Below are 16573 nucleotides of genomic sequence, written 5' to 3' on the forward strand. Positions count from 1 at the left end.
AAGTAGATTTGAAGCCATTAAGTAGAATTATGAGTTATATACTCTTGGATACGGAAGTGTCAAGTTTCTACTTAACAAAAGGCCCAAGGGCCAGTAAGACAGTAAAAACACCGAGAAAGGAGAACAGAATTGCTGAGCAAATTGGGGGGCAGGATGGCTTTCTGCACTTCACAATTTTAAATTGATACAAAACTGTCCATTTTTTATGGAGTAACATAATAACATGACACATGCATACAATGGATAATGATTAAATTAGGCTAGTAAGCATTTTTTTTTCCTGTTGGGAGTCTCAGATTCTCTAAGTCAGGTAAGGGGTACTAAAATATAGACAGGATAGGTCAAGCCGGACTGTTCTGTAACACAGCAGGTGGTTGCAGTTTTGCACAGTTATTTGAGAATCAGGAGTCTAGCCCACCTTTCCTGGCAATGGCGAAAAGTTTGGACCCTGACCCTCCTTTGTTTTCTCCCTGAAACTCCGAGGTAGAAATCTTTCTTTCTTTCTTTCTTTCTTTCTTTCTTTCTTTCTTTCTTTCTTTCTTTCTTTCTTTCTTTCTTTCTTTCTTTCTTTCTTATTATAGATTTCTGCCTTCTCTTCGCCATCGCCTCCCATTTCCCTCCCCCTCCCCCGGTCAACTCCCCCTCCCTCGTCAGCCCTAAGAGCAATCAGGGTTCCCTGCCCTGTGGGAAGTCCAAGGACCACCCACCTCCATCCAGGTCTAGTAAGGAATCTTTGATGGAAACTCATCTTCCCTATGAAGGAGAAGAGGGAGCCACCGTGGTTAGTGAAAGGGCAGGCGCATGTGCTCTTAGCTTTTTCTCCTTCTACTCAGGGCTCCTAGGGTGTTAGAGAGCTGAGCCTGAAAATGAGTGAATTTTCCACATTCCACTCCACACTGCAGGCGAGGGACCTAGTGGGTGTTAAAAGGGGTGAGTTTAGGATGGATGAGCTGGTCCTTAGGGATGGGACAGGGAATTCCAGGAATGATGCATGCCTGAGGGCAGGATGAAGCTCTCCTTCCCTTCCCTCCCCTCTCCTCTCCTCACCCTCCTCTCCTCACCCTTCTCCTTTCCTCCCCCTCCTCTCCCCACCCCCTCCCCTGCCCTCCCCTCCTCTAATTTCCTCCCCCACCTCCCCTCTCCCTCCCTCCCTCCCTCTCTCTCTCTCTCTCTCTCTCTCTCTCTCTCTCTCCTATAAGTATGTGCTTAGAGGTGCACAATAAAAAACCCCCAGAGACAGGCAGTGAGATGGTGTCAAGGCCCAGCCAGGGCTGTCCAAACATTTATAGCACTTGCTGCTGACTGTGGAACCAGGACCAGACCCAGAAGAAGGCTGGTTAAATGGGGAAGCAGAGGGTCGGGCCACAAACAGAAGTGCTCTGGAGAGGAGAAAAGGCAGGAGAGTGGAGCAGCCTAGATAAAATGCTTATGGGCTAGTGGGGGTGTGAACGCTTCGTCCCCCATCTATAAAGGGCACAGGAGGGAGTCTGAAGGGTGTGGATCTCAGGCCAGGTTTGACCTGTCCTCCTGATGCTGCACAGACAGGGGTCTTGGCCCTGATGTTTCTGTTCCTTTCCTCTTTTCCACTCCCTTTGTATCAGACAAATAATAAGAAGAAGCGAGAGAGTAACAGAAAAGTGGTCCATTAGGGAGTCTAGCTGTCTTAAGATCATTACTGGAAGATCTGGAGTCCGTAATGGAAAGCAGACAGGACAGGAGAGCGGTACCCCTCAGCTGGAATCTCTGGAAACAATTCCACTAAGAGTTATTCTTTCTCTAGTCATCTTCTGCACTGGTTGTTTTAACGCCGTTTCTGGCGTCCTCCATTCACCATTGGACTTTTCCCCGTATCTGCTCAGCCCTTTGAAAACACACTCTGCTTGTTTAATTTGCCGTTCCTCCATCAGAAACATGTAGATATCTTATCACATGTCTGACGGCCACTCTTTGTCACTACAGCATAAATTTCTGTTTGGCTGTGCCTTATGAACAGTCTTAGATATTGGTACTTTTATTTTACCCTTAATCTGAGTCCTTTGGATTTACTCTGGCAATGTTCTCAATGATTATTTGTAATTTTTCCTGTAATTCTTTGGTCATTCATGGGCAAATTTCCACGATCTTGACATGTCCAACTAATTCCTCACCTCTATACATTTACCCTCTAAACCTGCACCACAGTGATGCTGTAAAGTAGATCACAGTGGGGAAAAGAGGGTGACAGGATCCATTATTTTTTAATATAAATTTATATGACAAATGCGCCCAGCTTGCAGGGTTGCTGGGGCTGAACTGGAAGAAGAGCAGTGCACATTTTCCTAAATACACACGTCGCCCCTGCTCGGTTTGTTAATAATCCAAAGCAAATGTTAGTTTTCTTGCTTTTGTCGCCTGGAAGCTGGGTTGAATGTTATTAATCAGAGCTTTGGATGGCTGGCACCTTTCTGGTTAGCAGCCACAGTGTGCCCTAGAGAGGGACTAAAGGTTGGTGAAGGGATGTGTGTGTGTGTGGGTGTGTGTATGTGTGTGTGTGGTGATGTCTGTTGGCAACTCTGACTGAATGAAAGGGCTGAGAGTGGCTTCTACTTGCACCTTGTCCAGTCAGCCACGGGGCTCAGTGTCCCATAAGGTAGCTGCTTCCCTGCCTTCCTCGCCCTCTTCCTAGCTCCTTCGTTGACCTCATGAGTGGCTCACTCACTGACATACTGACATTTATTAATTTCAGGTTAGCTCATTTGGAACACCTTTCATAGCACATATTGTAAGTTGACTTTGTTACTGAGCATAAACTCTTTTGAATTCCAATTTTCATATGTGCTCGGATTTCCAGAGGAACTGGGAAGTTTGGAGCGCAGTACTCTTTCCTCCTTTCTGTGCACTGTCCAAGGTCCAACACCAACCATGCTCCCTCGGTTTCCTGCTTCCCATCCTTGTCAGCAGCCACTCTGCAGGTCCACGTGGCTCTTTCACACTGTTGGCTTCAAACCCTCAGCTACCTGGCTTGCTCAATGCTTTCTTCATGGCTTCTGTCCCCACTCAGCCCCTTCCCTGCACGGCTTTCCCTTCCTCTCCTGTTCCCCTTTATTCCCTTGCATGGATTTTAGGTGTCTTTGCTCATTTTAAATAAATCCATTCATCAATGCTTTCAGTGATTCCATACAATTGTTTTCCCACACCAACTGTAACAAGTGTTACCTAAACCAGATAGCAAGTCACACACTGGTAGCTACCCTGAGCAAATCCTGACATCCGTGGCTCTATTTTCCTCTTGTCTAATTTTTCACAGTGCCTCTTCTTTCTCCCCCCTTGATTCTTGTTTCCCACCACATAGTAAATTAGAGGGACCCTGTAATGAATATCTGCCTGGTGGGTGGGGTCAGGAGAGAGGAGTAATTTCAAAGACCGTGAAGTCATGATGTCATAGTTATTACAGCACCTCCACTCTGGTTTGTGGCTTCCTGATGATGATAGCCAGGTTCTGAGACAGTCCAACCACAGGAGTGTTTATTAGGAAACACATGAAATTGTGCTAAGCCTCTTAATTCTTATGTGCAGCATATTAAAGGACGTTTTGATCATTTATCCAAACATTTTAGGCTAAACTCTACAGGCATAAAATAATGATGTTTCCCCCTTCCCCACTGCCACATCAAATATGACATCAGCAGTAAGGATGGGATAAAGTGCTGAGACATTCTTTATTGTTCCAAGGCATATAGAATGGACAAGTTCCAGTGGTGAGTTTACTCAGAACTGGGTGTGAGCTTTGTCTTGGCTACTTGTTATTTTCTCATTCAAGCACATTTACCTAGCACCTACAGTTTTAGGTACACTCCTGGGCCCATGCAGGTTTTTGGCACTATCTCTGTTCCTAGAGAACTTCCATTTCATTTATGGAAGGTGGGGCTAAAATAAGAAATGGAGGCATAAGTGGGATTATTTCAGACATTGAGGACACACACACACACACACACACACACACACACACACACACACACAGGAAGTAGTCTGAAGAGTGATGCCCCTGATAATGATGAGGGACTGTCTTGCAGAGCTCCACAGAAAAGCTCCCTAGGCTGAAGGGAGGGCTACTAGGAAGTGAAAGGAGTTGCAGGAGGCTGGAGTGTGAAGGTCATGGGCACAGATGCTGAAAACACATGCAGGACTCCAGGGAGCTAGCACCTTGTAGGCCGTGATGACAGGAGAGGTTTTTAATCCAAATGCCATGGAAAATCAAGACAAGGTTTTGTCTTGGGAAAAATATGATATAATTTATGTTTCAAAAATGGCAGGTTGGTTGGTCGGTCACTGGTGGTGGAGACCCAGTGGGTAGATTTGGGGAAGGTGCTGCAGAGAGAATCATTGGTGTTAATCTGGGTTGAGCGGAGATAAGACCTGATGATGAAGAGATGTTTTGGATTGGATGATGGGATGATGGTGATGAGACCCTGAGTGTTTCTTTAACCCTATAGGAGGACTTCTTGATGAGACTCCTGCTCATCCCTGAGCAAAAGAGATATATTCTACCTCATACTCTGGAAGATCTTCCTGAATTACAGCTTTTAAGAAAACTAGAAAAAGAGGAAATGGGCTCTGTCCAGAGTTGTCCAACATTAATCATGTTGATGGTTCTGAAATATACACCCATACACAAAAATACACACATACGTGCACATAAACATACACCTCCACCATACCCACCCACCCACTCACCCACCCATAAGGTGTGTACAAACACACATACATACACATAGACACACAATGCATATAAACATACACACTCACACACAAGACGTGTACAAATACACATACACACACATGCACATAAACATACACACCCATACATAGGCACACACACAGAGGCACACGACATGCACATACTCATGCATGCACACTTGCACACATACACACACAGGCACAGGCTCAGACACACACACACACACACACACACACTTTTATAATGAAGCTCCACAGACTTGCAGGATCCTCCCTTAAACAGGCATGTAAGGAAACTCCAAACACGTGAGGTACATGTCCCCAAGCCCTACCTGTTCTTGTTTTCTAGCTCTGCAATCAGCTGCCTTTGCTGTTTATTTGAATCAATGGTGAAGGAGATGTCGGGAGCACTCCTCTGCTGAGTCGGCTGCTGAAAAACACGGAGTTGGCACTATTTAATATGAGGAATGTGAATTCACATGTGAGATGGAGTCATGGGTATGCAGAGAAGGAAGAGGAAACTATTTCATGGGGTGGGGCGGGGACAAGAACAGAAAATTAAACTGCTCTTCATTCTAAGAGCAAACTCTTCTGCAGGTCTCCTGTATAGCTGCACAATGGAAAGCAAACAGCCCTTCCTCAGGTTCTCACATCTGGGAGCAAGGCTGGGTAAAGGGGGGTGGGGGGGTGGGGCTTCCAGTTGGGCGTGCTGCACTATTGTAGAGGCTAGCATATTTTTAAAACTGAGAATTCATTACCAAGACATCATAACTATAGCAACAAAGAGGAGAACAAGGAAGAAAAGCACCAATTTTCTTGTTAATTAGCACCAGGTTTAATGATAACAATGGACCGGGGCTTTTGAAAGTCAGTGATGCTGGAGGCCATCAGGGCCCTTTCGTTCTACTTACAGATGAGGAGGACTCTGCTGCCAGGCGAGCCGCATACCTGGCGATCAGCCTGTGTTCTTCATCAAGCCGGTTTGAACTCTCAAGCATACTATAGAGAACAAAGTGAACAGGAAACTGTTAGGCCCCTGAGAGTCTGATGCATTCCTATCACCTCTAGGGGCTTTGGCCATTTCAATGCCAAAGACTTTCAAACTCTCAAATATCTCTTAGATTAATGATCCTCAACTTGGGTTCATGACATGATCTAATATGTGGCTGGGAAGATCAATAGTAAGTCCTTTGCCCAGTCAGTTCAGTTATCTTATTGAGAAGGCTTCTACGAGCCCATTCTCTTTGGAGGGAAGGACTTGGTCCTGCCTCAAAGCAATGTGCTAGACTTTGCTGACTCCCCATGGGAAGCCTTACCCTCTCTGAGGAGTGGATGGGAGTGGAGTGTGTGTGGGGAGAGAGGTGGAGGGAGTGGAGGGACTGGGAACTGGGATTGGTATGTAAAATATCAATTAAATAATAATAATAATGGCTCCTATGCGAAGTGATGTGACTTTTTGGACGTTTTAGATGTAAGAATACTTTCTCTTTAATTTAATTTTATTGTTTTAACATTTTTACTTCGTTTTACAAATAGCTCATGTCACAAGGTGGCAACATTAGAAATATGGAAGGGTGCAGGAAGGGCAAAGACCCAGTTACATTGTTGTTGATCCAGTGACTCCTGCCTGTTGGCTCTGACTGCCTTACGTAATCTCCCTTTGCTTTGGTCTTCACTTACTGACATTAATGAACAGAAGGAATTGGCAGCTTGGTGATGTGAAAGTTTAGTTTCTGAGCTCTCTACCAGGGTTGGTGGGGCTGTCTAAGGTTTGGGGGATGGGCTGTCTAAGGTTTGGGGTGGGGCTGGTTAAGGTTTGGGGGTGGGACTGGCTAAGGTTTGGGATGGGAGTGGCTAAGGTTTGGGGTGGGGCTGGCTAAGGTTTGGGATGGGAGTGGCTAAGGTTTGGGGTGGGGCTGGCTAAGGTTTGGAATGGGACCAGCTAAAGTTTGGGGGATGGGGCTGGCTAAGGTTTGGGGGGTAGAACTGACCAAAGTTTGGGGGGGGGAATATAACTGAGAATCTGCATTTTTAATGAAGTTTCAGAATATGATACTTCTGGTTTTAGAAGATCCCTGAGCAGAACAATCTAGAAATTTAAATAAATCATCTGCATACCAGAAATAAGGACTATATCTAAACCATATAAAATATATTATTTTATGAGCATTTGACTGATATTCATGCAACTGTTCGATATTTTACAGGCATTTTCTTGACATAAGAAAATTCCAGAGTGTAGAATTCATATGATGTATAATATCAATCACAATGCTGACTGAACATAAATTTAAACAGAATAAGCCAGAATGACTCATGGAAAGCTAATACTTGAAAGCAGATGTGTGTCTATAAGTAATATCTCCATTATGTAGGGCTCAGATGGCCGTGTTTCTTCTTAACAACTTCAAGAGAGGGGAAAAGTTACCCTGTCTTTGCTTTAGATAAATGCCAAACCTATTAATAGACCATTTAGTTTGATTTTAACACATCTGTCATTTCTGGCTGGTGTGTTAGAGGATAGCCACCTAATTCAACAAAGTTTGTGCAGGGTAAAGTGCCCAGTGTTCTGAGCTCAAGACGACCATCCATCTCAGTGCTTGAAAATGACTTTGTCATGAACGCATGTGAGTGCTTTGATAAAAATGTAATAAAAAAAACCTTGATAAAAAACTTCATGGTAAAAGTATTTTTTTTATTATGAATGACCTGCAAGCAAATAAGTATGAAGGTTATATAAAAAAAGCCTCCTGGCAATGTAAGCCATAAAGATATGAGATTCTGTCTCATAAGCAATAACTCATACCCCGGGCCTTTCTTCGCCCAACATGGCGTAAATGAGCACTGGGGTGATACATTACTTGGTTCTGCATACAAATGATTCATGAGCCTGCATGAGCCTTTCAGGATGTTCAAATTACACACCGTTGAATGGGATGCTCCTCTGATAAATTCCAGTTTTACAAGACCTCAGTTACATACAGTTGAAAATAAATGATCAATAACCTGTAGATCATTAAAATAAATACCAACCCTAGCACTTTCTCTAGTGCTAACTGTTCATTTGAAGACTACAGTCAGCAACCTACAAGATGGCGCTGTACTGCTCTGTTGGCCGCACTCTGGAGTAGAAGGAGCCATTATTTTGAAAGATCTTCAATTTCTACCTTAAAGGCACAATCAGCATCTTTTACAAGGGATTTTAGATGGCTTTCCTGGGATCTTGGTTGACACCCAATCAGGGCTTACTAAACTGAAGTTTTGCAGCGATTTCTGGGAGCTCAGATCTGTTCCATTTCTTTGATTCTTTTGGGTATGGGTAGGCCTGACTTCCAGAGTGGGGCAGTCAGTGAAAATCATGATGTAATTCTTAGAAGAAATACTTAATTTCTCTCTGAATAGGCCTTTCTTTTTATTTGTTTGGATAAAGACACTACAGATGGTTATCAAGACTGATGTGCTGTTCTATCAAAATGTAAGCAGTTAATGGGTTATACACCAAGTATTATAACTTCTAAGTAGAAGATTAAAAAAGTGTAAGTGTGTGTGTGTGTCTTTGTATGCAAGTGTGCCCACATACATGCTGCAGCACACATGTGAAGAGCACAAGACAATTTGTTGAAGTCAGTTCTCTCCTTACACCATGTGGGTTCCTGGGATCAAACTCAGGTCATCAAGTTGGGTGGCAAGTACTTCTACCAGCTGAACTATCTCACCAGCCTGGAAGATTTTTGTTCTTGCTGCTGCTGTTTTTTTTTTTTTAAATCAGATTTTAAGTAGATAAGAACAAAATGTTATGGATAGACAGTACTGTGGAAGAAACTGGAAGACAGTGAGCATAGGAGAGTCGAGGTAAAAAAGAACGAAGCAATCCTAGGGCCTAGGCGGTGTTTTCATATGACTAATGAATGGGGAGGGAAAGAGCTAAGGTTTGAAGTTTATTGTCAGGGCTTTTGAATGAGTGGTTTGCAAAGAAAAGGCAGAATTCCTGAAATAATATTATTAGATTATAGTAAGAAATTGTCACAGTGGCCTCTCTTAAGAATGTATCCAAATTCTTTTAAGACACTAACTTCACAACTTGGTATGTTATAAACAAAGTTATATCAATCATGCTTTAGCCTACACATTAAAAATAGACATATAGGGTAAGTGGGTTCTGGGTTGGAGTATGTTATGGAGTGAATTGCATCTTCTTCTGAATTTATTTATTATAGCCCCAACACCCTACTAATTTTAGACTATGGCTACCTTTATTGACAAGCCCTTTAAAGAAACATTTAAAGTTACATGAAGTCATAAGCTAGAGGTGCTAATTTCACATGACTGGTGCCCTTCAAGAAGAGGTTCCCACAACATAATATATTGTGAAACTTTTTTATTTTATTGCTCTATTTTTCTTGAGACAAGGTCTCAGGTAGCCCAGGCTGGCGTCAAACTCACTGATAGGCTAAGCATGGCCTTGAACCTCTGATCCTTCTGCCTCCACTTCTGGGGGGCATTAGGACTACAACATCGTTATGTCTAGTGTATCTAATGTTGGGGATCAACCCTGAAGATGCATGCATGCTAGGCAAGCACTCTGCCAACTGAGCTACATTCCCAGCCCTGGGAGACAATTTAAAATCAGCTGCATTACAAAGGCAGTAGGCAATAAATCTACTTGTACAATTCTGGTACTCAAGAAGAACAAGCCACTTGTAACTTTGTTAGAGGGGACCAGGAATCTAATCAAGAGGCAGTAACTGATAGGGACACAAGTTCCAGTTGACAGCCTTTCACTATGTTTTTTGCGGAGTCCCTCACTGAATCTGGTTAGACCCCACCACCATTCCTTCCAGGATTCTCCAGGCTCTAGCTCCCAGCTCTGGGGTTAGAGATATAGGCCACCATAACTTTCCCTTACAGAGTTCTGAGCGACATACTAGGCCATCCAAACAATATGTGTATAGGACACAATTGTGGGTAGAGGCAGAAGTCCTAGATTTGTTTTCAATCTTTTGTTCTGTCTGCCAGAGATATTTTCCATAAATCACTGTAGGTCCTGGTAGTTGGTAAGCTTTAGAGAGTACAAGGTCTCAGTGTGTTTCCTTGTGAGACTCATCCTCTCTCATTGGATCAGGCCCTTACAAACCACACAGTGCTAAAAACAATCAGGAAGGCGTCCTGTGTTGTGGAGTATTCCTTCACACTGTGGGAAGATGTGTCACTGTGACTGGTTTAATAAAAGAGCCGAATGGCCCACAGCTAGACAGGAAGAGCTTAGGTGAGACTTCTGGGGACAGAGAGATCTCAGAGAAGAAGAAAGGGGAAGTTGCCATCCAGAGGCAGAGGCAGTAAGAGATAAAAGTCATGAGAATCAGAGATAAAAGCCAGGAGCCACATGGTAACACAGAGATGAACAAAAAGGGGTTAATTTAAGTATAAGACCTAATGGGACAAGCCTAAGCTATAGGCTGAAATTTTATAATTAATAAGTCTCTGTGTCATTTTTTTTGTTAGCTCGTAGCTCCCCGAAAATCCTTCTACAGCCAGGCATTTTCATTGAGCTGCCATTTACCTACTTGGTTTAAGGATTTCTTTAACTTGGAAGCAGAGTATTTATGAGCAAGCCAGCGTCCACTGTGTTCTGTAATTGATATGGGGTTCCTTACATCTCAGTAAGGGTGGAGAGAGGAAGGGCTCCTGAGTCAGAAGACGGTGTGCAAGCCCTCACCACCATTCGACCATGGATCACACCTTACATCTTGCATTAAGTTCATAATTTCTTTCTTTCTTTCTTTCTTTCTTTCTTCCTTCCTTCCTTCCTTCCTTCCTTTTCTTTTCTTTGTATCTTTCCAGTCCCTTCACATTCACACTCTGCCCTTGCAACACACCCCCACCAAATAAATAAATAAATAAATAAATTAAAATTTAAGAGAAAAAAGAAAATAGGAGAAAGAAGGGAGAATCAGTCTCGTCATGGAAGCTGTAGTGAGGCAGTGAGTCACACAGTAAACCCCTTTGTCCACCCATCTTTACTGTCAGTGTTCATTGCACAGTCATTGGTCTGGTCTGAGGACTCTGGTTTCTGCTACTCTTTCGATGCTGGGTTCTCACCGTGACTCTCTTGGTTACCCTGCTGTTGCCCTGTGTTGTGGAGATCCTGCAGCTTTGGGTCTGCAGGACTGGTCCCTTCATGTGCTCCAGCAGATCACAGATGGGGCAGATGTTGAGGTGGGCCAACACATACCCTGGTTCTGGGCCTGGGTAGTTGCAGGGTTGGTCAGTCTGCCAGATCGCCCCTATCCTCACTACCAGGGTGAACTCTTCTATATTGCCCTGGTGAGTTCACTCCTTGCAGAGACTAGCAAGGGGTGTGGACTACATTTTATTATCAGTAAAACAGAACAGTAAGAAATGCAGATTGGGTGAGCAGGCACATGGAGGCTGTCAGCTAGATGGAGGTGCTCTCCATGGGAGGTGTCTGGAGGACACATGTTGACTAGGGTTCGTAAGAAGCGATGCAGCATAGTGGTTATGGACTGGGATGGACAAGGTTTAAAATCTCTGCTCACTATTTAGCTAGCAGCTGTGTGATGGGGGAGAAGGGATAAGGTCCCTAAAATGACATCTTATTTTTAATGGGAATGAGTCTATTTACTCTGTGCGCTTACTCTTAGGATGAGGAGAAGCCATGTACATAGAGCTTGAGCAGGGAGTTACCACGAGGGAAGTGTTACTATTTGTTATCGTGTAGCCTTCCAGCTTACCTAACAGAAGGCAAAGGGTTCTGGCTGCACTGGTGAGGGATCCTTGTCTCACCTCTATTATCACGACAGGCGCCAGCATCTTACGATACTAATTTCTGACCAAACGCAAATGAAAAGGAGGAAGATATGAGCAATCTGAAGACATTGGTGCTTCATAAGGACACGAACTTTAAGTAACATGGAGGCAGCGATTCCATAGAGTCCGCCTCACCCGTCAAGTCTTATGGCCTCTTTATATCATGCAAACCCCTCCTGACTTTCCCCAAGCCGATGTAAGGTGTTTTTGCTGGACAGTTCCTATGGTCTAAAGTGACCAGAGAGTCAATAAGATTAATCACTTGAGTAGGGAAAATGAGGGAAGTTACAAATTCTAAGCTTTTCCCTTTGGAGATTTCTTTGTTGCAACCTTCATAAAGAAGAGGTCAAAGGAATGAGGTGGAAGTGATTGGGGCATGCCTAGAATTACTCAGGCGAGGACAGGGTGACGTCATCGTTGCTGTCTTCTCATTGGCTCCATACTGACAATATTTAAAGTATTAAAAAGTAATCATTATTAAGTTTCGTTTTTTCAGTCCCTGTGTAACACTTGGATATCATCTTTGTTATAAATAAGACTGAAGTAATACGTAGTAGCTCTGAGAGACTGAGTAAAGAAAGAGGAGACAATGCTGAATTTAGAGGCTCGGGAAATTTGAGCAAAGTGGAGATTCAAGTTTTGAATCTTCAAGGAGTAGAAGATAGGATGAAATTAAACCAGTGTGGCAGCTGTATATATATATATTAAAAATACAAGCTAACATGCTTATTATATATACCCATTGACACAAATGATATCTACTAGTTCATCAGTTATAGAATTCTCTAGTGTACCAATCCTGCAAAAACAGTCTGAGGAATCAGAAACAGCAATAGAAATGAAGTTTACAAACAACCATGGGAGGAGAATGTTCTAGAAACACAGTCCAATGACAGAGTGGTGAGAGCCATAGCACAGATGTGTGTCTGTTGTGTGACTGATAGATACTATGGGGATCATTTAATTGTGACCTTATCATTCAATGTTTTGTGGTCACACATTCACTGTACCCTGTCTCTTCTTACCTTCCTCCCTCCTAATGATCCCTCCTTTCCACCTGGTTCCCCTCTTAAGACAGTCAATTTTGACTATCAAATTGACTGCATTAAGAAATCCCAGGGGAGCAGAGAAGGACACTTGCATGTACCTGTTAGGATATTTCCAGAGACAGCTAGATTCTAGACACTTTGAAACAATGAATGAATTAACCCTTTGATGGATTCATAAAATATCATTATTGGGAAGTAATGAAAGGCAGAAGGTGGTGCCTAGCTGGAGGGGTAGACCCCTAGTAGATGGTCCATGGGATCTTTACCTTACACAGACCCTTTTCTGTGTTCCCATTTGTCTGCATACTATATGCCACCAAGCTCTTGCCACCATGCTAGTTTGTCTCACAATGGTCCCAGCGACACGGTTCCCAGTGAGCATGGACTACATTCTCTGAAACAGTGAGTTAAAGTAAGTTGCTGTTTTGGCTGAGTATTTGGGCACAGCGACAAGAAGAGATACGAAAACAGAAGCCTTGCAATGAAGAAAAGGTAAAGGAACTGATGTACTGGATGTATAAACCAAGTTATGGGGACTGAACCCATAGCTTTTCTTAATAATTATAACACCACAAAACCTACAGGTACTCAGTTCAGACACAATTGGAGTTTTTAACATGTTTGTAAAGAATTTGTTGAATAATTACATTTGTAATAGTAGTCTAAACCAAATTGGAACATATATGCAATAAGAATATAGTCTGCTTTTACTTTCATTTAAATTTTAAATGAATATTTATTATTTAAGAGAACTAACTTTAATCAATCTCTCATGTCACAATTAAAAGAGAGAAAAGTTTCGCAAATACTTTTATCTTAACACTAGATCCATGCAAACACTGGATTTATCGAAAATTAACCTTACATTTTCTGTGACTTGAAAGCAGGCTTCATCAGGAGGGCTATTCTGATATATTTGTCAGTAAGAGAACTGCTGAGAGACAATTTCTCCCATGCTATCATTGCTAAATGATTGCTGGTTTCTGAGGTTTTGCCTCTATCTGAAATGCATAAAGCATTGTTTCTCAGATCAGCTTCATACCCTTGAAATAGGAACCACCTCCCTCTTGCAGTAACGTGACACTTGGACTAGAACCTTCCGGTGGGCCTCTGATTCCTGTGATTGCTACATGGTGACGGTTATCGTAGACCCTGTTCACACCAGTTCTCACTTTAGCTAAGACAAAACAAGGATGAGAATTCTGTGATGCAGGGCTGGGATGTATTCAGAACAGCACCACAAAAGACTTGTTTAATTGAACTGGGTGAAAAGTTCCTGGTTCACCTGTGTCTTGTAGGACTCTAACCCCTTGCCAAGACTGCTTGTCAGTAACCCAGGCTGTTCTCCTCTGGAAGGACAGGCTGGCAGTTAAGCCTAACCATGTTGCACTAACCATGATGGGTTGTTCCGGAGCATGTTGACATACAACCCAATGAGAACATGTTCATCAGCTAGCCTGTCTGCCACATTCAGGCTGTACTGTATCCTAAAAGAGGGGAGGAGGAAAGAAGAATAAGAGAGGTGGAGAGAAATAAAGACACAGTAGGAGTGAGTCTGTGGTAGGAAAAGCACGCAGAAAACCAAGCCAGTAAAGGGAGACTACCATGTGATGTTCTACGAGAAACCCCAGCAAAACCCAGGCAAGGCAATCTGCTACTTCATTCTACTAACTTTCAACATGCTGAGTAATGTTTTAGAAAACAGATCTGCATTCTTTAATCACAAAGACCAAGGAGCTTTTCAGCATGGAAAACACATCAAAACACATCACAGCAAAGACCAAATATCTTCTGGGGAGTTGCGTTAGTCATGTAACATAAAGATAAAAGAAAAAGGGAAGTAGAGAAAGTAATAACACAAGTGTGCTTGCTTGGAATAATGACTTGGTGCTGTTAGTGAGTTATAAGACAGCTGCTATTCTAGGTCAAATCGTCTTTCACATGCAAACCACTTACAACAACAAAAACCCACCATCTTTAGTTGAGTTAATCGAGGATCCCAGCACACTCTGACTTGAACTTACCCTTTGCCCTTCAGAAAGGCTGGAGCAGCCCTAGCCAGCATTTTGTTCTGTTCTACTTCGCTGTCCTTGGGAGGAGAGCTAGTTAATAAGACGGGAAAGCCAAGAAGAGCGTAAACACAGAGACGCAGCGAGACTAGAAACCGGCATCAGACACGCCCTAGTCTAGACCCACACTCTATGTGTACAGATAGCTTAGGGTTGTGAAATGCTCAAGATGTCTCCAGATTTCCATAGAGTTTATCTAAGAGAAGAGAAGCATTTGAGAGCCATAATAGCGACCATGACCTCAGACTTGACCTCAGCTATTTACTTAACAAGGAACACTTATATTGCATATGGCTGACGTCACTAGAATCCATCTAACATTTATTCCGGGATGTGAGGGAAATGGCCCAATACTTCATAAAGCCCTGCCGGGGTTTAGATGTCTCTTAAGAGGTTGGCTTCCAGGCTGCAGAGATAGCTCAACTGTTAAAAGCATGTGCAGCTTTTTCAGAGGACCCAGGTTTTGTTCCCAGTGTTCCTATCAGGTGGCTCACAGCTGTCTGTGACTGTGGCTCTAGAGCAGCTGGCTCTTCTAGCTTCTCTGGGCACCAGCACTCTCGTGGAGATGTTAAGACACGGCACACACTCACACGCATAATTAAAAATAAAATCAATCTTAGAAAAATGCTTTTTGGTTGTCCCTAAATTCTTCAGTCACATTACCGAAGAACAGCTGTCATACCAGATGTGTTTCACTGTTATCAGTGACATAAGTTATCTGGTCTTGGCTATGAAGCTACAAAGCAAAGTTTCAGATAAAAATAAATACACTTTGGAGCAGTTTTCATAATGCTGATATTTTCTGTAGTTATTAATAGCTATCTAATGAATAGATTAAAGTGATTTTTGATATTTTACATTATTAAGAAGGAATTTTTTGTTTACTATTTTAAATGACAGTTTTTAAGGTTTCAATATGGTTTTTATTAAAAGTCAACCTTTGTAATGTAGTCTATATGCCAGTGTGCTTAAAACTAAGTCCTCACATTTGTGGAAAATACAAAATTAACTGTCTGTGTTTACAAGATGCAACTATCACCGGACTGTTATAGATACAAATATTTAACAATTGGGATCTAAACTATTGGATGTCACGAATTTCCAGGAAGTTCTAAGTCACATCTATAATAATGTACATATAGAACTGATATATAATCGATGCATATCACATACAAGATATTACAAAATAATTAAAGTCATATAAACTGTCATAGTGAAATGATAAAAACGTAGAAATTTGTTGGGGGGTGTGTGAGAGGAGCAACAGTCAGTATTGGAACTCATGGAACATGGCTGGGTGGTTGGCAAAGCCATACCTGAGTGAGCATTGGAGAGGCAAAGCCCCAAGGACCATGTGCCCTGAGGAGCCCACAGCTCTGATTGTTGCCTTCCCGGTCACCACATCCCTCATATCTTTGGGTTGTATGAAAATTTTCACCCCTCACTGGGCAGTGTTAGTGGTACTTAAAATAATTATCATGGACTTTTTCCTATCATTGTTGCTGGGGCAGATTAGTGACGTAACCACCACCTATTTAGAAAGAATTTAGACATGTAGCTTGTTAGGAAGACTAGATTAAGATGATTTTGTTAATAGCTTTGAGGTGGAAAATCTTGAGGAACAATTTAAAGTTTAGAAGGGTACACTTTGAATAGCTAAGTGAAGGACTCATTGAGGTCAGGGAACAAAGCAATGGCGGCCTGGCTATTGCTGGCTGATAACTAATTCCTTGTACCCATTTCTGCCCTCAGTTTTTTGACATAGAAAACCTGTTGATGAGTGGGTATGCACTTTGAGGGTTTAAAGTAGAGCTGACTGATTTTTTTTATAAATAAAAGTTTAGATTTGTGACTTTTTAAAGATTTTAAAATAATATTACCAATTAAGATAAATAATAAAATAATTGACCC

General features: G+C 42.5%; 1 protein-coding gene across 14 annotated transcripts in view; it reads right to left on the reverse strand.

Annotated features, from left to right (window-relative positions):
• Dtna (dystrobrevin alpha) overlaps nucleotides 1-16573 on the reverse strand; it is a 378064-nt gene that overhangs the window by 32787 nt on the left and 328704 nt on the right. For 6 of the 14 annotated variants that reach the window (XM_057788647.1, XM_057788649.1, XM_057788648.1 and 3 more), the window contains exons 12-15: nucleotides 14618-14695; nucleotides 13988-14080; nucleotides 5628-5715; nucleotides 5049-5146 (exon numbers count right to left, since the gene is read on the reverse strand). In XM_057788647.1, coding sequence (XP_057644630.1) covers nucleotides 5049-5146; nucleotides 5628-5715; nucleotides 13988-14080; nucleotides 14618-14695 — 357 coding nt within the window. The remainder of the gene's footprint in view (nucleotides 1-5048; nucleotides 5147-5627; nucleotides 5716-13987; nucleotides 14081-14617; nucleotides 14696-16573) is intronic. The other 8 variants (XM_057788655.1, XM_057788657.1, XM_057788661.1 and 5 more) reach the window with 3 other exon arrangements.

Source organism: Chionomys nivalis, chromosome 14 (genome assembly GCF_950005125.1).
Source record: "Chionomys nivalis chromosome 14, mChiNiv1.1, whole genome shotgun sequence".
Taxonomy (NCBI): Eukaryota; Metazoa; Chordata; class Mammalia; order Rodentia; family Cricetidae; genus Chionomys; species Chionomys nivalis.